The sequence below is a fragment of the Podarcis bocagei genome (assembly GCF_964188305.1).
Source record: "Podarcis bocagei genome assembly, chromosome: 12".
In the NCBI taxonomy this organism is placed as follows: domain Eukaryota; kingdom Metazoa; phylum Chordata; class Lepidosauria; order Squamata; family Lacertidae; genus Podarcis; species Podarcis bocagei.
Window position 1 is genome coordinate 7,866,860 of NC_138137.1, and position 22,086 is coordinate 7,888,945.

The 22,086-nt window shown below is 39.7% G+C and overlaps 1 protein-coding gene and 1 long non-coding RNA gene across 3 annotated transcripts in view; both read right to left on the reverse strand.

Annotated features, from left to right (window-relative positions):
• BBS9 (Bardet-Biedl syndrome 9) overlaps positions 1–22,055 on the reverse strand; it is a 229,434-nt gene extending 207,379 nt beyond the window's left edge. Inside the window, exons 1-8 of one of the 2 annotated variants that reach the window (XM_081165109.1) lie at positions 21,278–22,055; positions 19,153–19,276; positions 18,680–18,830; positions 17,581–17,645; positions 16,043–16,156; positions 4,149–4,323; positions 2,673–2,754; positions 994–1,174 (exon numbers count right to left, since the gene is read on the reverse strand). In XM_081165109.1, the coding sequence (XP_081021235.1) occupies positions 994–1,174; positions 2,673–2,754; positions 4,149–4,323; positions 16,043–16,156; positions 17,581–17,645; positions 18,680–18,830; positions 19,153–19,264 (880 nt within the window). In that variant the 5' untranslated portion in view covers positions 19,265–19,276; positions 21,278–22,055. Of the gene's footprint in view, positions 1–993; positions 1,175–2,672; positions 2,755–4,148; positions 4,324–16,042; positions 16,157–17,580; positions 17,646–18,679; positions 18,831–19,152; positions 19,277–20,367; positions 20,388–21,277 lie in introns of those variants that run through there. The other variant, XM_081165110.1, reaches the window with a different exon arrangement.
• Positions 14,302–14,847, reverse strand: LOC308569814. The gene is made up of 2 exons (XR_014000879.1): positions 14,753–14,847; positions 14,302–14,410 (listed from the first exon to the last, which is right to left on the reverse strand). It is a non-coding gene; the product is annotated as an uncharacterized lncRNA (long non-coding RNA).
• Positions 22,056–22,086: the final 31 nt, after the last annotated feature.

The window sequence follows — 22,086 nt, forward strand, 5'->3', positions numbered from 1 at the left end:
AAGTACAAAAAGGTATACAGAGTTTATGATTATTTTGCTTAAATAACAGAAAAAATTCTGGGAATATTATGGAAACAACCTAAATTATAGAAAATTTCAGTCACCAACAATTGTGGACAGCTGTCAACTAAGGCCAACACTTCCTTCACAGCTCAGACACCAAGTCTAGTCTTCATCTTCCTTTGTCCTCTTGGTGTCACTTATAAAGCAGATCAATTCACCCTGCCGCATGGTAAGACTAGCCCTGATTAAACTATTATACTTCCAGTACAGGTGTCCCCCCCACACACATATGTGGGGGCTACATCCCAGGCTCCTGTGTGCCTGTGAATTTGTGTAAAGTAGAGAACACCCTCTAAAAAGTCCCTAAATGCTCCCTCCCCCCCTCTTGCTCTCTCTCCCCCCCCCCTCTCTCTTTAACTAGAGTTGAAGCTAAGAGATGGGCTGGAGGCTGGAGGTCGTGCAGGAAAGGTGATGTTGAACTACCCCACAACACATTAGCTGTTAGGCAAGGAGGCTAGGTAGCCTAAACAAAGCCCCACTCCGCCTCAGGTCTCTGTGGGGCTTCCTCTGCCCTCACTGAAGTCCTTTTTGGGCTCCAGGAAACATCTCCTTGCAAGTCATGAGGACTCTCCAACTCTCTGGCGCCATTTCCTGGTATAAGTCTATTTATTTAATTATTTCCCGTGCCAGACGTATATGCTGTCTCGCATAAGTGTGCCTGTACTTCATTTTAGTCACCTACTGCATTTGGTGAAATATCAGATGAATCCTAATTATGAAGTTCAAAACAGTATTAATCTCTTGTTAAGAAATATAATGAGCTAAATACCTGATCACTTAATGTTTTGTTGGTAAATCAGAGACAGAATTATGAGCAAATAACATTTATAAATTTCTACTTTAGGTTGGATGTTAAACTGTTCAGGTAGTATAGTCCAAAATTGCTTTTACTAAGCCACAATTTCTGCTTCCAAATTTCTATTTACAAACCTGAATATGGAAGAAAGCAACTTGGGCTGTGGTCAAGCTTTTTAATGAATCGAATTTGTCCGTTATCCTTAAGGCAAAAGAAGTTTCTTTCCCCAAGAACAAACACACTGGAAACAAGTTGGTTGACAGAAACAACACATATATCCAACGCTTGTTCTCCAATGTTTAAAACCCAGTCCACCTAAAGAAAAAATAAAATCAATGTACTTTAATCATATCACAAGGATGGCTCAGACTAAACTAGTTAAATATCTCACTGAAATCAATGGGACGTATTTGTTTGTTTTTAAAATGTAACAACCTAGGCTACAATCCTAACCCAATTTACCTGGCAGCATGTCCCATTAAATTCAACAGGACACCGTATTTTTCCCTCTATAGGACAACAGAGGGGGGCAACAAGAAGGAAAAAAATTCTTCCCCTCTCTGCACAGCGCCCCTTCAGCGAAGCGGCAGCCCCTTCCATTTCTCCTCCTGCTTAGCTGAAGGGGCACCTACCCTTCAGCGAAAGGAACTCCCGCTGCGTTCCGGAGGCTTCAGGAGGCTATCTGGAGAGCAAGAGGGGTTGGTGCGCACCGACCCCTCTCACTCTCCAGATATCCTCGGGTTCCTTTCGCTGAAGCCTGGAGAGCAAGACTCTCCTGGCTTCAGCGAAAGGAACCCCAAGCCTCCGGAGCGAGGTGGGAGTGCTCCCTCTGTGTTTCGGAGGCTTCGCGTTGCTTTCGCTAAAGCCAAGGAGCCTGCATTCGCTCCATAAGACGCACACACATTTCCCCTTAATTTTTGGAGGGGAAAATGTGCGTCTTATAGAGCGAAAAATACGGTACTTCCAAGGAGAAAGTAGATCTGCACTGTTGGTTCCCATTTAAATAATTTGCAACGAAGTGCAACTAACTTAGTCTGGATACTACCCATACATAGCTAGCTTTGTTGCAATGGAAGTTATAAATGGAATACAATTGTAAAGAGACTTAAGTACAGGGTGTCATAATCTGCCGTGTAAACCCAGGAGTTAGTATCTTGACTATGTAACATCAGTTCATTTTGTGATTTGTATTGTTTTATTTCTCTTTGTTTTATTGGTTGCCATCAATACCATTCAGTTCAAGAAAGGCAACACTCCATCATGCCAGGAGGAAAATAATGAAGTGCTGTATAGCATGCATCCCATTGGTACAAATCAAAGAAGATAGTGCCCCTGGTATAAATAATGCGAAGTGGGGTGTTTGCTTCCTTTCCCCATAACAACAGCAACAGTGCTTCAACAAAAGCTAAGCTACATTTTAAATGCTTTCAGCATCTCAAAACCTAGCTGCTCTCTTGCCCCCGGTTTCCTTATGTGATGAGGAGGAGCCTTTTTCAGGAAAATCAAACACAAACATCATTGCTGAGCTGGGGACAGTATCAACAGAAATCCATTAATAGAGGTGAATCCTTCACAACTGTAAGTTAATATTTTAAATCCTTTAGTATCTATGGAGCTTTGCCTGAGCTAATTAGTCGAGAAAGTTGTATTTGTTACGTTTTCTCAAAATATTCATGTTGATTACAATAGTGTTTATTTTAACTGCAAAGATCAATATCATTGGTTCAAAACAAGGAACTTGATTAAACTTTGCAAATAAAGCCTCAGTATCTATGGAGCATCACTGATTATCCATAAGAAGCAGCAAATTTACCACAAGCCTTTTTCCTGAGCCACGCTTTTGTTGCTCGTTTTCTTGGGTCTCAGCGTCTTTTGCAAATGCAAGCACTTGGTACCTATTGAAAAAACAAACAGTATCTCTTAAAAGTTTTTAATACTTTCATATTGGGAAATTACTTCAGAGTGCATAAAAAACCTGATTTAAACCTATTTTCAAGACTCCCATCCTTTATTCTTATTAGATGGAATAACTGCATTTGCAAGTTTGACTCTTAACAAATAATTTAAAATGTGTCTTGCCTGGATAGCCCTCATAATCAATCAATTCAGTTTACTGCGTTTTAGCAAACAGCCATTACACACATAAAAATAATAACAACAATACTGCTACTAATAGTGGTTTACAATTCTATTCCCCAACCTTTGGATGCTAAATCATTTCCCATAGCGCCTTTAAATTTTGTTACACGAATCTGTAGATCCTTAATAAGAAATTTGGATGTTCTATAGGAGATATACTTCTCTACATCAGAACAATAGAAAACAGGTCTTTACAAGAGAGAGCCTTCCCTTCTGCATGCTTAACAATGGGTGGATGTAGTTGTTTCTAAGATCATTATAAAAAGGGCATTCAATGAGTACATGAGTTGTGTCTTCTATTGACACAGAGTTACAGCTGCAAATATACCGTATTTTTTGCACCATAACACTCACTTTTTTCCTCCTAAAAAGTAAGGGAAAATGTCTGTGCGTGTTATGGAGGGAATGCCTACGGGTGGCATGCCTACGGATTTTCCTCCTTTAAAAACTACGTGCGTGTTATGGTCGGGTGCGTGTTATAGAGCGAAAAATACGGTATATTTTTACATATTTACATCTTTAATGAGAATATTGACTTTTATTTGATTTCCAGCCAAACATATTCTTTTCAACAAATACATTGCACGTGCAAAAGAAAGTTTTTTAATTGGCTGGGTGGGTATGTTTACTTGTTTTTATCTTAGGGAAGGTAAAGGTTTTAAATGTTTTCTATTGTTGATATTGCAGAAGTGCTGTATGGAAAGGCAGACTATAAATATTTTAAACAAACAAACATGTGCAAAAAAAAATGTTTACTCATTTCCCCCTACACTATGGGTTGGATCCAGTCAGTCATGCTCAGAATAGCCCAATGGAATCAATGGAACATTAGTCTGAGCATGACTATGACTGGATCTAACCCCATGGTTATGTGCAGAAAACATCTAAAGCAGCTCTTGGACATTTGGGGATAGGAGTGAAAATGAGGTGTTTGTGTACTTTTTTTAGTACTCACTGCTGTTGGAATTTCTAGGATACCTAGATGTAATCACTGCCAAAACGAGTTGCCTACCTGAGCAGACCATTAAATCAGTACAGTGTTTTTTGTTTCAGATGCATCCTCCCTAATACTTGACCATTTTGATGTAAGTAAACAGTAAAGGGCAACAAATACAAAATAAAATGTTACATGTTTGACATCTCTACGTACTTGTAACTCTCAACTTGCCGGCAGGAAGAGACAGTAATGAAGGAATCTGTTCGAGAGCTATATGTCAGCGGACCAGGAAGAAGAAAACCAGGTAGAAAACGGCCAAATGAATAGCTTTCTTGCTCAAATAACATAAGCATTCCATCCACAGACTGTATACAGATCAAGTCGCGACCTAAATAAAAAGGAAGCAGTGTATAAGCTCTTCCATTTTGCAGGAAAATAGGCTTAAAATTGAATGTACATGCATATTTTCTGAACACACACTACAGAATCACTTGTACATCCTTTGAAGGGTATGTAACTGAACACAACCAACTACTGCAAAATTATTAAATTTATTTACCAATATTTTTCCAGCACAAGAGGCAGATGAAGTTCCTAGGGCAAGGAGTCCCACATTATAACAAAAAAAGTCCTCTTGAATGTCTTGCCCTGTGCTGTACCCCAAGTTTCTTACTGTTTCTTATGAAGTGTAAAATTTTATGTTGCTTAGGTTCTTAATACAGTGGTACCTTGGTTTAAGAACAGCTTAGTTTATGAACATCTTGGATTAAGAACGCTGCAAACCCGGAAGTAGGTGTTTTGGTTTGTGAACTTTGCCTTGGAAGAAGAACATGTTTCGCTTCCTGTTGAATGTGTTCCATTTGTAAATTGAGTCCCCTGCTGCTATGAGAAAGCATGCCTTGGTTTAAGAACGCTTTGGTTTAAGAACGGACTTCCGGAATGGATTAAGTTCATAAACCAAGGTATCACTGTATTGGGATTGTTCCACCCACCTACAGACAACCTCGTGCAACAATGTGTTTTCTGTTTGTGTTACTCTTAGGGAGCAAACCAGGCCTAACAGACCAGGGTCATGCATCATAATAATAATAATAATAATAATAATAATAATAATAATAATAATAATAATAATAATAATAATAATAATAATAATATTTATACCCCACCCATCTGGATAGGTGGGGGGGAGTGTTGTTTGCTTTTTCTGCATCAGGACAGGACTGCTGAGTGACCCAAGGGCCAAGGTCACCCACAAATGCCCCTTTTCATGTTTTCCACTGGCTACCACTGGCAGAAGCACCACCAGCTGCAGCTACTCCAGAGCTCAGGCCTCCACTACAGAGAACGCCCCCTTCCCAGCAGAGAGACAGATGTAGTGCACCCTAAGCCAGGCATAGGCAAATTCGGCCCTCCAGATGTTTCGGGACTACAACTCCCATCATCCGTAGCTAACAGGACCAGTGGTCAGGGATGATGGGAGTTGTAGTCCCAAAACATCTGGAGGGCCGAGTTTGCCTATGCCTGCCCTAAGCCCCACAATCAACATTTGAGGGAAAGCGTAGAATTGCAGCCTAGACACTTTAAAATAAAATACCTTATATAAAAAGTTATAGTTCACTTAGAAATTTATCAGTTTGATTTGGTTCATTTATTCAATCTTGAGTCCCTAACATACAAACGAACGTATCTCTCTTTTATGGAAAACTCTTATTGTAGTTGCAACATTGTGCAGTTATATTACTAATGTTCCAACAAAGGAGATATAGTTTCAAGCAATTCTCAACAAACACATCAAACCTTCCAAATTCAAATAAAACTGCCTCTTCTGAAAGAAAAAAAAACTCTTATTAAACATAAGGTGCATTATCTCAAAGTGTAAAAGTTATTTTATTCTTTTACTGACTGTTGATCGGAAACACATTTCCATTATACCAAGAGCTTTAATAAAAAGAGCTAGCAGTCTGAGTTAACAAAATCGTAAATCAGCATATTAAAAAGTATTTCCATCACTTTTAAAAAGAATCCTGTTTCCCTTATTAAACATGAAATAGAATGAAACAGCACATTAATCATGACATCTAAAGGAAGGTAGCTAACCAATGAAAAATAATCTTTTCATATTAGAAAATGTATATATCATTTCTATTTTACAAAAAATAATCTGAAGTGTAGAAGTCACAGAAGTATAGTCCAAAAACAGTCATATTACAACATCACCATTTTAAAAAAAACAACCCTCAAAGTAATACCATTTTTTCTTTTGCATTTTCTCTACAACTGTAAGTGATAAAGACCAAATATATCATATCATTAGATTCTACTCCTTTAAGCCTCTGCCTAGAAGTTTCCCTGACAGCTTAAATTTGATTATTTGTTCCCATCACAACACATTAATTCATGATATTTTCAAGTTAGTTTCAGATTTCCAAGTGGTGGTAATTTTAAGACTTTCCTGTTGCTTTAATAGTAAAATTCATCCATCTTTCTAGGAAATGTAAACTCTTTATAGTTTACGCCAATGAACAAATGCTTCCTATTACTAAATTCAATAATTTTAAACAGAATTATAGGTTTAACATGTAGAATTCTTAAAGCATTTTTGAACAGATGAATTGTTTTAGAGTTATGACTTTCCTTACGTTCCTACAACAGGACACATGTTTTTTAAATTATAGGACAGGATATGTGGCTTCTGTTCAATTTAGATTTTATTGTTTATAACAATAGAAAGTGTTTGTTTATATTTATCTCCATATAAATACATACACTCCCATAAATGCATAGCCAGTTGTTGAAATTTGGAAGAAGAAAAAAAACTTGTTAAATAGCAAGTACTTATCTAATCCAAAAGATTAAATAATATAGCAAAGTTCTTGATTCATAATAGTTCCTCTGACATTCTGATATGTAAGGAATTCAGCTGGATAAATATGCTAAACCAATCAATAATAATGGTTCAAGTCAACATTTGGTGGATTGCTTAAAGTTCCAGATACAGTGGTACCTCGGGTTACAGACGCTTCAGGTTACAGACACTTCAGGTTACAGACTCCGCTAATCCAGAAATAGTACCTCGGGTTAAGAACTTTGCTTCAGGATGAGAACAGAAATGGTGCGGTGGCAGCGGGAGGCCCCATTAGCTAAAGTGGTACCTCAGGTTAAGAACGGAACTCTGGAACGAATTAAGTTCTTAACCCAAGGTACCACTGTACCCTAAACATATGAAAATTCCAACAACATATGAATATTCAGAAATTAATCCATGCAAATGTATACAGTACGAAGGAGACTAACAACAAATCTAAATTAATATTTTTTTAGCTGCAATGAACACTCACTATGAACAATATTATTACAGTGATACCTCGGCTTAAGAACAGTCCTGTTTAATATTATTTTATTTATTTATTTATTTATATATATATACCCCGCCCATCTGTCTGGGTCCCGCCAGCCACTCTGGGCGGCTTCCAACAAACACTATAATAATAATAATAATAATAATAATAATAATAATAATAATAATAATAATAATAATTTTTATTTATACCCCGCCCTCCCCAGCCAAGGCCGGGCTCAGGGCGGCTAACAAGCAATAATACAGTGGTGCCTCGCAAGACGAAAATAATTCGTTCCGCGAGTCTTTTCGTCTTGCGATGTTTTTTGTCTTGCGAAGCACGGTCCGTCGCAACTGCGCCTCTTCAAGCGGCTTTAAGAAAAAAGCGCAAGACGTTTTCGTCTTGCGAAGCAAGCCCATAGGGAAATTCGTCTAGCGAAGCAACGCAAAACCGAAAAACCCTTTCGTCTAGCGGGTTTTTCGTCTTGTGAGGCATTCGTCTTGCGGGGCACCACTGTAAAAACAAGTTGAATTGATTACAACTTAAAACAAAATTAAGATACAACATTAACCTATTAAACATTAAAAGCTTCCCTAAAGAGGGCTGCCTTTAGATGTCTTCTAAAAAAAATTCTCTTTGATATCTGGTGGGAGGGCATTCCACAGGGTGGGTGCCACTACCGAGAAGGCCCTCTGCCTGGTTCCCTGTAACTTGGCTTCTCGCAGTGAGGGAACCGCCAGAAGGCCCTCGGAGCTGGACCTCAGTGTCTGGGCAGAATGATGGAGGTGGAGACGCTCCTCCAGGTATACTGGACCGAGGCCGTTTAGGGCTTTAAAAGTCAGCACCAACACTTTGAATTATGCTCGGAAACGTACTGGGAGCCAGTGTAGGTCTTTCAAGACTTTCAAGGACAATTCGGTTTACAAACTCCGCAAAACCAGAAATAGTGGCCCGGTTTGCGAACTTTACCTCAGTCTAAGAACGGAAGCCGAATGATGGAAGGGCACCGGTGGCGGGAGGCCTCAGTAGGGAAAGCACGCCTCGGTTTAAGAACGGTTTTGGTTTACGAACAGACTTCTGGAACGGATTACTGTAAGTTCGTAAACCGAGGTGCCACTGCACTATTATTATTAATAGTTTATCAGAAGAATTCCATTGATAAAAAGATAGTGAGAAAAAACAAAAGAAAAACAAGAATGAAAAAGAGAAAAAATGCTCAGTTATGTTTCCATACATAAGTATTTGTTGTCTTTTTGTCCTTTAGTTGTGATGTGTATAATCTTATCCTAATACACATATAGTTATCCATAACCTAATACTATGTAATCTCATTCTAAATATCATTCTATTTATCCCAAGAAAGTCTATAATGTGTCCGTTCATATGTTGCCAATATTGTCATGTTGTCAAGCCATTGATTAAGCGAAATCATTTCTCTATTCTTCCAATTCATCAGTATCAGCCTCTTGGCCACTATCATGAACAAAAGTAAGGGGAAATACCTGAAAACCCAAGGTATACAAATAGTGCTACAGAGCATTACAGACATACATTTAAATATGTTGATATTTTAGGAAGCATGCTCTGCATATGAAATATAGAACTGCTTTTTAGTATACAATTTGCTAAACCAATTTCCATGTCTATAAGTATACAATACAAAGATTCAGGATAGTTTTGTACATAAGCATTCTTACTTCTGCTCAGTTATTCTTCTGTTTGTCCCAATCTAATGGATGGTAGCAGGATTTCATTACAATATCAACCTTCCAACTTTCAAAGAGTGCAACAGAGAGAACAAATTTAAGGACGGACACAAACTTGGGAGTTTGGAAGAGTTGGTGTTCTTAACCAAGGAATAATTTCAGTCCAATGAGAAAATGATTGGTTTCTGTAACCTTCAACACTCCAAGGTATTCCCCCCACAAAAAAAATCAGTTTTAGCTAAATTCAAACATAATTCAGGTTGAACAGTAAATCTACAATCAAACTCAAAATCCTTTTCAATTTAAGACCTCTAGTCTCTATCAATAACACCTGAAAGGGGCCCTCTAGTGTTTTGGCATACATCCTAATGCTTTGCTCTTTTCTTTATAAAAAAAAGAGTGGGGGAGATATTTCCATTTCCTCTTAAGTTACTGCTGAAGTTAAAGAACATGGGTTACCTGAGTGATACTAGTAACTTCTTCTAGCGATTTTTTCCGTAACAAAATGCCAAAAAAGAAAGGTTTTGCTACCCCATGGAAATAGTGATCATAGTTCTCACCTACTGTCTCATTGGTGTGATTGTTTTGGTCTTCCAAATCAAAACCACATGAATTGAACTTGTGTTCATTTATCTAAAAACAGTGACAGACTTTGGGCTTTCAAATTTCAGCGGCGCCCTGAGCAATGCCAAAATTCAATATCCCCCACCTCTCACCTTCCATTGTTCGTCACTGTTGCAGCACCCTCTGCGCTACCCTCTTGGCTCCATACCCAGCGTGGGTGAACTGTTCATGCTCCCCTAAATCATAGAATCATACAATTGTAGGGTTGGAAGGGACCCCAAGGGTTAGTCCAACCCCCAGTAATGCAGGAATAAATTCGCCTCTGCTAAAAGGATCATAGGATAACATGGTTTGGGTGGGGAACGGTTTTCATTGACCATCTCCTGCACCCTTCATTTCAGCCCACTCCATAACTCAGCCCACATATGCCCAGCATCTCTTTGCTAACCTCTGGCCCCGCCTCGCTCCCCATGACAGTTCCTCCTTCTTGGCACACACAGGGCAGGAATGAGTCTAGAGATGAAGGTCCAACTCCATTCTTTGCCCACAACTGCCTTGATGATAGATGCGAGGTAAGGGAACAACGGAGTCAGAACAAAACTTTTTTAAATGTGCAACCAGAAACATAATGCAGATTTCCAAAAGTACATTTGTGTGGTTCAAAAGTTCAATTCATTGTTTTGCTGCACAGTGGTGCCTCGCAAGACAAAAAGAATCCATTCTGTGATTCTCTTCGTCTAGCGGTTTTTTCGTCTTGCGAAGCAAGCCCATTGACGGATTAGCGGATTAGCGCTATTAGCGGCTTATCTGCTGATCGGATCAGCTGATAAGCGGCTTAGCGGCTTAGAAAAAGGGGGGGAAAGGAAAAAAAACCAGCAGGAACTCGCAAGACATTGTCGTCTTGCGAAGCAAGCCCATAGGAAATTCGTTTTGCGAAGCACCTCCAAAACGGAAAACTCTTTCGTCTAGCGAGCTTTCCGTCTTGCGAGGCATTCGTCTTGTGGGGCACCACTGTACTTTATAATGACTGATAACAATGGGACAAGTAAGTAGTTCAGGTTCTTCTAGAATCCCAGATCCTGATCAAACCAACCTATTACTCCCTCTCCTGCCACAGACACATTGCACAGAATATTCCATAAAACTCCACAGCACAGAGGAGTTTTATCAGAACTATCAGAGTTCTAAAGGTGGTGCGATGCTAGAAAATATCAAATACAGTCATACCTCGGGTTACGAATGCTGCGGGTTGTGTGTTTTCGGGTTGTGGACCGCGCCGAAACCGGAACTACCGGAACACATTACTTTTGGGTTTTGGCGCTCGCCCATGCGCAGAAACACAAAACGACATCACGCGCATGCACAGAAGTGTCGAATCACATCACGCGCATGCGCAGACACAGCACCTCAGACCGCGAACGCTGCGGGTTGCGAATGTGCCTCCTGCACGAATCATGTTCGCAACCCGAGGTATGACTGCGTGACATTCTTAGGGCAAAGTTACATGAAATATTTGTGTCTAAAAGTATAATCACAACACAGCAGCTAGTATTGTACTTAAAAGAAAAGAAACCTCCTTAAAGCTTTTCGAAGATTCCACTAAATACAAAAAAGACAGTACTCCAGAACAAAACTGAATTTTAAAAGAGTAATTTTCCTCTGAATTTGTTTCTTGGAACAAAATGGAGACCATGCCCTGCTAACAATCACTGAAAGCAATATTCACAACCTGCTGCACTGAAGGGGATGAGATTGGAAGCTTCCATTCACAGTTTGTAACAACTACATTTTCAGTATATGGACTAAATGAGAAACTGCAGTTTGTCACAAACCAGCAGTGGAAGCTTCTACTCACCTCTGGTTGGGCAGGATGAGATGAAATTGAGGGTATGCACAAACCCAAGACACAATGGGCCATTGTTATTTCTCAGCAGACAATGTTTAAAAGCTGTTTACATTAAGGGTTAAGTGCCATTCTGCAAAGAAGTAGTTGATAAATCATAGACCAAATTTATATCTCTGTCTAATTTAAATAGAAGTAAAAGATACACTTAAACTTGCAACATAAAGCTTAGATGATAATCTTTTTTTCTGGACTAGCACCTAATAAAAACCACCCTTGCAAAATTGTGGAAAAGTAAACCCCCAGTCTACCACTCTTATAAGTTTCCTGTTACAAAGCTGCATGGTTTTTACATATGTAGTACTTTGTTATTAAGAAGAATTCTTCCTCATAGCACCTTCTTTGTTGTAAGTCTGAAACATGCTTTGCCTCCAGGCTGAACTATAATAAAAGTAAAATGGATTCAGACATTTGGCTGAGAAAAGCTGGCTTTTCTATTGCCTTTCTTCCCCTTGTAACTTTTTTCTACTGTTTTAAAAATACAATTGTTTTTATTATTTCTCTTTTGTTTTGCTGGATCCATGGATTAACATAAAACAGATGTGTAATTCTGGGAGCGGTTATATATATTTTTAATAGCGTAACAGTCCCTGTGATCCTTACAATGCTACTTGTGTTAAGATTTTTCAGAGGAACCATAAAAATGCTACATCCCATTCAATATTCACTTTCTGAAATAACAAAACCCCAGCTTGTCCCCTTGTTACATTGTGCCATGGCAATGGGCAGATTAAGGGGAGAACAGAGCCCTGACACATTCAGCTCTACCTCGTATACCATGCTTCGCCTGCTATTTTATATGCATCATCTGATGCGGACCTTTAGCATGGAGTTGCCAAAGATACTTGACTGATTCTCACAATTGGCTGATCCACCGTAACATTTTACTATTATCTTGCCGTGGATCATCGTTTCATATTAAAAAATCAACATGTGATAGAGCTACTGCCCGACACAAATTTAGCAAGTTTCAAGTCCACTCAATGATGACAAATCACCAGTATGAATCATTCATAAATCTGGGATCACTAAAGATCTCCACTGTGGTGTTGCTTGACAAATTATTTTCATCACATTAAATCCTATAGCTGGTGCAACGAAACCCGTATCGAGTGTAACGTATATTATAAAAGCAAATTAATCACTAATTAAGACTAAAGGAATATTTAGCCATAAGAAATGAAGTCTGCATAGCTAGAGTACAGATCTTGTATGAATATGCTGGCAGAGCACAAGGAATTGGTTTAACTAATCTTTGTATGGTACTTACAACCTAGTTATTTACACCAGATGTTATACTGAGAATGTACAACAGCACAGAGCTGGTTTTTCTGTTCTCCAAAATTCTTGATTTTGGCATTAAGCCTCAGTTGCAAGATAAGAAAGCAAATGGTTACAGAATTGCCGTAACAAAAGGAGAGGCAACTTTTATGACACGTTTGGGGGAGGGGGTTATTGGCTTTCCTTTTTGTTTTATTGTGTATTATTTATTATGCTACCTGAGCTTCCAGTGACAGAGCTGGATCCATAAGCACCCACAAATTCTGAAGCTGCTCCTCCAGATGGAGTGCAACCCCATCCAAGTTCGGCAACTGTCAAATTTCTTGGACACGGGAACCACTCCCCTACAATGCCTCTGTCTTGCCAGGATTCAACCTCAGCTTGTTTCTCCTCATCAGTTTCACTACTGCGTCCAGGAAATGGTCCAGGGACGACATGGACAGACCGCACAGGTGACCTCAGTGGCTCTGAATACTTAATATCGACTTTAGTTTGTGCAACAGCTACAACCATTCTTGAACAAGGATAGCTTTGCCACAGTGGTCCATACATTGCTAACCTCATGATTAGACCACCATAATGAACTGCATGTGTGGAACACTTTTACCTGGTATGGAAGCTACAACTAAGGCAAAATTAAGCGGCAAGGCTGCCCGGCATTCCGCATGTTGTGGCAAGTGTTGAAAGATCTGCAAGGGGTTCTAGCTACCAAGCCAAGTTCACTGTATCGTCGTTGAAATTTACAGCCGTGGACAACCTGAGACCAAGATACCTGGCAGATTGCCTCCCCCAGTACAGACCAAGGCAATGTTTAAGATGTGAGGAGACCCGCTGGTTTGCCAACCAGTGGATCGTCGCTTGATGAAAATATTCTTGGTGACAGCATCCACACTCTGGAATGTTGTCCCTTGGGTAATTCATGAGACAGAGGCAGAAATTACCTTTAAATAGTCATTACAAATACATGTTTACTATGATTGTTAGTTTATATATAAAGTATGCTGCTCAGTTTTGTTTGTGATATGATATCCAGTTTAAGACATTTTATTGACTGCTGCTGTATTTTTTATGTAAACTGCTTAGAGGTTTTTATTATATTGTATAAAAAATTGTATAAACACATAAAGTGATCATATTGATAGATTAGGCCATCCCCTCATTCCAAGTGGAGACCAGGACTTCAGCAGGACCTAATAGGACAGGGCTGCTGACCAAGTTAGCAGGGAATCATCAAAAGATCTCAGAAAATAATCTTAATCCATATGCCTCCTGAGATGGACCATATTAATTGATCTTCCATCCCTGTGCAGCTTATGCTCAGCCGTAGAGTCAAAACTGATTAGGCCAACTGAGACATTTGTAGCTCACCCACAGATCATCCATTCACAAACTCTGTACAGAAAACCAGATTCAATGTGCGTCCTGCCACATGTGTTGGTCCTGACACTAATTGAGACACTAACATGCCAACTATGAACTCCTGAACCAGTCCTGACTATTCTGGCACTGTTCACAAGGAGATGTGCACTTTCCTGTACATTCATTGCCTATGACTGAAACAAGGGGCTATAATATATTTTTAAACATTTTTATTTCATTTCAATTCTGGCTGAAACACATCAGAGACCTCTAGTGGTTAAATTTGTTAATGCACATCACGTAAAACTGTAATTCATATTCTACCTTACAGTGGTACCTCGCAAGACGAATGCCTTGCAAGACGGAAAACTCGCAAAACGAAAGGGTTTTTGGTTGAGTTGCTTCGCAAGGCGATTTTCCCTATGGGCTTGCTTCACAAGACGGAAACGTCTTGCAAGTTTGTTTCCTTTTTCTTAAAACTGTTAATACAGTTGCGACTTGACTTCGAGGAGCAACTCATAGCACGCGGTGTGGTAGCCTTTTTTGAGGTTTTTGAAAACTTTGGTGATTTTTGAAGCTTTTCCAAAACTTTTCTTCACAAGGCGAAAAGAACCGCAAGACGAAAAAACTTGCGGAACGAATTAATTTCGTCTTGCGAGGCACCACTGTATGTAGTCAGAAGCAGGCTTCTTGCTGTACAACTAATATTAACATGAAAGGATCATATTATGGCCAAAAAACAAGTACAGGAGACTCTCCACTTTAGAAGCTCACCTTACAATTTGTGGAGAATGATGGCAGGGGGCAGAGCTAGTGCACTCATCCTCACATGTTAACAATGTATCAGAAGAACTGATTCACTCTCACATATTCTAGCAAATGTGGCTGCTCTTATACAGTGATACCTCGGGTTAAGTACTTACAGTGGTACCTCGCAAGACGAAAGAGTTTTGGGTTTTTTGAGTTGCTTCGCAAGACGAATTTCCCAATGGGCTTGCTTCGCAAGACGAAAATGTCTTGCAAGTTTGTTTTCTTTTTCTTAAAACCGTTAATACCCAGGGTGCATTGCTTGAAGAGGTGCTTCGCAAGACGAAAAATTCGCAAGACAAAAAAACTTGCAGAACGAATTAATTTCGTCTTGCGAGGCACCACTGTAATTCGTTCCGGAGGTCCGTACTTAACCTGAAACTCTTCTTAACCTGAAACACCACTTTAGCTAATGGGACCTTCTGCTGCTGCCGCGCCGCTGGAGCACGATTTCTGTTCTCATCCTGAAGCAAAGTTCTTTTTTAAAAAATAAATTTTACTCAAAATTATAACAAAACATATTTTCCAAAAACATATCCTTATTTCCCCCCCCCCATTTTTCCTCCCCCCATAAAACCCATCCCCCACCCCCCGACTTCCCTCAGTTCCAGTCTTTGGTTTCTCCAATAATGCTATTTTCTGCATGTTACAGAGTTGTATAGATCCTCCAACTGTTTAGCTTATTCTTATCAGTAAAAAAATTGTGAATGTTTATTCATGAAGCAAAGTTCTTAACCTGAAGCACTATTTCTGGGTTAGTGGAGTCTGTAACCTGAAGCATATGTAACCTGAAGCGTATGTAACCTGAGGTACCACTGTAGTTATAAAAAAAATATATTCTACCTCTAAGGAAATATGACCACAAGATAGGCAAACAGCATCATCCTTTGTACGTAGTAAGGAGGCACTAGTCTCATAATTCACAGTGCAATCCTAACTAAGCCTATTCATAAAGAAGTTCTGCTGAATTCAATGGGACTTACTCCCAGATACGTGGGGTTAGGATTGCAGCGTTAATCACTTTGTCATAAGATGTCCTTGATTCTGCCTCCTAAAACAGTCAAAATCAGGAAGAATCTGCATTTTGCCAAAATTACATATGAGTTCTATAGATAGCATAAAGTAGACCAATAATAATATAGAATTTACCTTTTATGCCTCCAAATGGCCCGTAAGTCATGTTGCAGGCTGTTCTCTGAAGATTGTGTTCGTACATACGCTTTAGCTGATATTGGTTCCCATGGTCAATGTTTCCCAGGCTTCCTATTTAATATAGAGAAGGTATCATATATGTAGGATTTTCCAATTCCTGTGTTAAGTAGATATTGTGCTGTGGTTATATTGCAATTGTAGACTATTGTTTTAATAATGATAATTATGTTAGGATCAAGATTCCATTGAGTTATACCTTACACTGTAGAAAAGTCATATTTGGAGCATGCCAGAATGCTATACTTATTATTTGATTTATTATCAAATGTATATCCTGCCGTTGCTCCCAAAGGAGGCCAGGGCGGCAAACACAAACAATATAACAATTAAAATATATAAAAACAAATTCAATACAGATGCAGACTGGGAAAGGTCTTTACTTAAGAGGCTTCTGGGACAAGGAAGCTCTTCAGGAGAAGCCAAAAAGACAGCAAAGACAGGACCTGTCTAATATTTAACAGGATGGCAGGATATCAAATGACCTAAGCAAAGTGAGATACATTTTCCTCACACAATATGTTAATTGCAATGCCAACATTTTAACGTTAAGGAATCTCTTTCTGTTCTTCTACCCTCATCGCCACATGTCCTTTACACTCTGTCAAAACAGGAGAGCACATCTGTTTACCAGCCATTTGGCATACCCATGGTGAAAATATAACCTCAACATATATTATTACTGTACTATATTCATTATTTTGGAACTCATCTGTCTGACATGAATTTATATTTTATTATCATTTTTATATTGCAGCCTTCCACAAGACTAAGCTTTCTTGTTGGTGCTGCACTTCTCGTGGTTATGATATATATTTGCTACTTATGGCACTGGCCTCTGCCAAATAAGGAAAGCAAACCTGGAAGTCTACAGAACTGCTAAAATACTGTAGGTTAGTTGTTCATTTAAAAAGACTTGCATGCTATTCATTGTCATAGTTACTGTTCTGTTAAAAGAAAAAAAAGACTAAGCGAATACATCCTCAAGCTTTATTCCTCATTGCCAGGACTCCCCTATTATGTTCTCCAGTTATATTCTCTTTCAAGCCTCAAACCAAATTCCTTGGTGAGCTTGGGCCATCCTATTTATGGCCCTTTTCTAGGTTTTATACCTTTCATCGCTTCAGACATGCCTCTGGAAAACTATGGTGTGCATAGGATGCTGATCACTGGGCTGCTGTCAGAGCAAACTGTATGTATTTTAATTGCTGGTTCTAAATGTGTTTTGATGTATTTTAACTATTGCTTTTACCTAGTTTGTTTTTATTACTTTGTATTTATTTGACAAAAGTTACTTTTCAGTAGCATAGATACAAAGAGACAAAATGGGCGAGGACCAATCCCATACTATACACCTTTTTATAATTTCAAAATTAACTTGGTATTAGCAGATCAGAATATGCAATTTTTTTACTTGTACAGAGAATAGAGAAAGAGAAAAAGTTGTCACAATAATCTGAAGAGCCCCCCTTTTTTACCTGAGACAGTATATACACACAATTTTTTAGGGTGTAATACAGCCAGATGTAACAGTTCTATACCACTGCAAAGGAAGAAAAGAATAGAAAATATGAGTCAACCGTTAAGGAAAGTACATTACTCTGAGGCTAATAAACTATCAACAATTCTAGTAAACTTTGTTTAAGAACCTGTGCTATATAGCAGACATGAAAGAGTTTTCACACTCAATCTTTTTGACATGTTTGTATTTGCATGTTTATGCCTGTCAAATTATTAGAAACTTTTAAAATATATATTGTCTTCACAAGTATTAGAAATAAAATTCTCACTTATCCTTTTATGATATGCATGCAAGACAGTTGCCTTTCTACAAGAAGACAGAGGACACAAGGGACAGCTCTACAGTAATCAAACAAGTACCCAGTTGTAGACAGCAAAGGCAAACATGTAATATTCTTTGAAAAGATTGAAAAAAGAGAGAGCTTGCTTGCAAACAGGTCTATATTAATTGCATTATGTTTCCTTCGGCACTCATTTATGGTTGTCATCAATTGTTTTAATATTTAAACAGCCCTCCAGATGAGGGCATCTCGAAATTTTAAGTGTCACAGTTTTTCAGACACCTGCCCTTCATCTAGATCCTGGTGTTCCAGTTGAAGTAGCTTCTGTATCTTTAAACTACCACCACTGGGTTACCTGAGAACCACCTTGCACCATAGAAGAGGATCTAGTTTTTTTAAAAAAAATGTTTTGTTTTTTGGTAGCCTGTCTTTGATAGCCTATTTGTAACAAAGCTATTTAAACTGCTTTATGAAGTTTGCCTCAAAAGTTGCATATACATACCATAATTAATTAAAAAGTTAAGTATTATACATGGTTCAGATAAAATGACCTTGAGGATTGGGAAAATGCCACAGAAGAACAACTAAAAAAAACACCAAATGTGCCAAAATCCATATTTTGATTCTATATATATAATTGTTCCAATATAACCCCAAGGCACTTTATAAAATAAACCAGGTCAATCCTTAGAGAGTAAATTGACTCCAATCATAAACTCACTCAGAGTTTCCCAATTAATAAGATCATTAGCAGCAACACTGACTGTTTACTTACGAAACAAATTTTCCTACTTCCACTTGAAGTATTGGCTCAGGTAACTGCACTTCCAAGAGCAAATCTTCAGCTTGCACAGCATCTCCAGGTTTTATAGGATGGGGATTGTAGATTCTAAGGAACCCTGTATAACTGCCCACAATTATTTTATCTGAAAAACAAACATATTCAATTACTAAGTGAAGCTTACACAATTGAAAATGTGGTGACTCATTATTCCTACACAGGATGGAACTTTAAGGTTGCAATGCAATGTATGCTTCCTTGGGAATAAGCTCTACTGAAGTCTGTGGAACTTGCATGTAAACACGGACAGCATCAAATTGCATTTAGAGTTCCAGAATTAAATATCAATTCTAAGCACATCTCCTCAAAATTAAACCTTTTTAAGCTTAACAGAAAGTGTTTCCCACTAAATATGCTTGGGATTGCAGCCTCTGTGTAGAGTTTCACAATAATTTTAGTCCGTTTACCTTGTCCACTGCTGCTATTGTCAACATTTGCAACACATAAGCATCCTTGATCAAATTCTTCTTTGTTGCCCACCACTGTAGACCACCAGTCACGGGCTTTAAATAAAGACATTCTCCTTCAGCCCTAGTGAGAGGGGGGAAAACAAGGTGATGTAAAATCCACCTAATTTCACATTCCAAAGGGGGCTTCAAAAGCAATTTGAGATACACTATAGATGCAGGCAGGTGGGTGGGAATCCTTCACGGGGCGAAGGAATTATAAATCATGGCCACATACAGCAAATATACACACCAAACTCTAACAACATATGCCACTAAATGTTAACAACTAGTCGCTTTATTCTTATTTATTAAATGAGAAGTTTAATGACAGTATGATCAAAGCAAACAATGGGCACTGTGCTGTCCATGGAACAGTGACCACTGCAGTTAGGTAGAATAAGCTATAATAATGTATATTTATCTCTCAAACAGACTAGTAGAACAATCTATCTTGTACAATTGAAATTTCCTTCAAAATCACCTGGGACAAACAAACAGAAAAAGCCCAGCAGCAGCTGCTAATATTTCTATGTCATTCTTTAATCACTGTATCCATAGAGCCATGTATGAAGCTCAATTTCCTGCTCCTCTTTCCCACTGTGGCCTTGCAAGGCTGTTCCTGAAGGTTGATGGCCACTCTGGAACAGGACTCAACATGATATAAAGGGCTGCATTTGGAAAGGCAGATCAGCAACATATTATCCAAAGGTGTGTGTTCTGCTCAAGTACAGAGCTATTTGGAGCTTAGCATATGTACATCAATGGTGATCTATAATAAATAACTCGCCATTCACTCTATTTCCAGTGTTCAGGCTGTGAGTGCCATTGCTTATGTAGCCAAAATAGTACATAAATGAAGTCACACATCCATGAGAGGGAGGAATCTGTAAGACTGGGAGAACACCAATGTTTGCAGAAATACAAAATATTTTTACGATAAAAGATGGGGTGGGGACAAACCCACAGACAATCCAATGAGGACTGAGCTATGGGATGCTGACTGACTGACAGTGAGTAGGAGTGGAGAGGAGCATCATGACAATGATGAAATAGGAATGAAGCGATATACAGGCAGGCATTTGTTCCTCTACTTTAATCGCCTTGAATTGCCCTTATGACACAAGCTAAGGAACTGAATCCAGTCAGACACAAATAGGTTGCACTAATACCTGCCTGCAGTTAACTGGAACGCAGTAAAGGAAAAGAGGCTAGAGATTTAGTAATCCTTGCCTTAGCTTAGCAACACTAGGTTACACACATTAATGCAAATATTTACAGCAATGCATGCTAAAAACACAATTTGCCAGCTTCTTCAGTACTCTTATTGCGCACTGGAAAGATCTAAGGTAAGGAGAGAGAAAATTTTGCATAAATCTCTAAAGCACAATAAATGTCCCTAGGCAAATACAGCGAACGTATCACTTGTTTCAAAAGATTGCAAAAAACTTTTAGGAAATTGCTCAGTTTTCAGTTAATGGCCGGAACATTCTGAATGAAACAACAATGTCCACCGCATAGAGGTATTCCCTAGACCCTGGTGTTGTAGAAATAGTACACACAGGTATATCTTCTTTCCCGTGCATGAGTTTTGTTGCCATTATGCTTATTTATCCCTGCAGCCCAACCCAAAGCATTCGTACTGAGAATTTGCACCGAGTTCCATGGGACAGATTTGAAGGAAAGTGTACACAGAACCGCAACCTTAAGGAGGCAGTCCTATGCGCTGTTACTTGCGAGCTCACCTGGACACACTGAACGGGTTGCAAGGCTGCAGCCTTCATGCACACTTCCTACCTTGGGAAGTGAGACTGGCGGCATCTCTGAGAAAAAGTGCAAAGGGCAAGGCTGTGCAATGTCTCCAGCAGCAGATCTTCTACTTTGCACAGTACAAGACATGAGATCGTGCTCATTTTATTTACTGATTATTATTAAATTCATTGAATTTGTATATTGCCCTTCAACTGAAGATCTCAGGTCTGGTTCACGGCATAGACACACAAGATAAAAACACAAAATACGTAACAGTAACGAAAACACAACACTCCTCCAAACACATTTGAAAGGATGTAGGGCGTTAACTTACCTGACTATTCCCAACATTGGGAAACCCTTTTCTTCTCCTCACCTGCGCCCTCCTCCCGCAGATCCACAGCAGGGAGCCGGGTGCGCATTAAGGCGAGCGCCTCATCCCGAGACTCCCTCACGGGCCGCAAGAGCGCCGTTTGCCTGTCAGGGGGGCCGAGACAGGGCGCCGACGTCCTTGTCACAAGCACCCTCTCGCGGCGCTACCTTTGGGGCAGGAGGACGCTAACGGGACCCATGAGGGAGATAAGCAAAGACGCAAATAAAGAGAGAGAGAGATGGATAGGGGAGCGGGAGGGGGGGACTACCCCAAGCAGAGGCTGTTATTACAAGGAAGGAATGGGGGGGGGGTGTCTGTTGGTATACGGGGCGCGAGGGGGAAGAACGCCTCAGGTACTCCCTAGCCAGCCCTGCCCGCCGCCATTTTTGCTCCCGTTGTCATAGCGCCTCAGCAACCAACGCCGACCCCGCCCCCTCCTGCCGTCCGAGAAAGGCGCTGAGGAGAGAGCAGAAACCTCACAGCAGCTGCGTTCTAGGAGACGCAAAGCATGCTGGGGGATGTAGTCTCTGCGAGCCTCCGGTTGGACTGTACTATTAGGAGGAGAGGAAGCGCCCAGCGTCCGTCTCCATCCCCTGTCCCGCCTAGCGGCGTAAAAGGACCAACCTCCCTCCGCAACCTCCTCTCCTAATTGCCGGCGTTTTGTCTCGCGGAGGAGAGAGAGAAAAGAGGGCCACCACCCCCGTCCCGTAAGTCGGAATGGTTTCTCCCGCCTCAACTGTCAAGAGAGAGAGCGCGTGGGGCCAACGGCC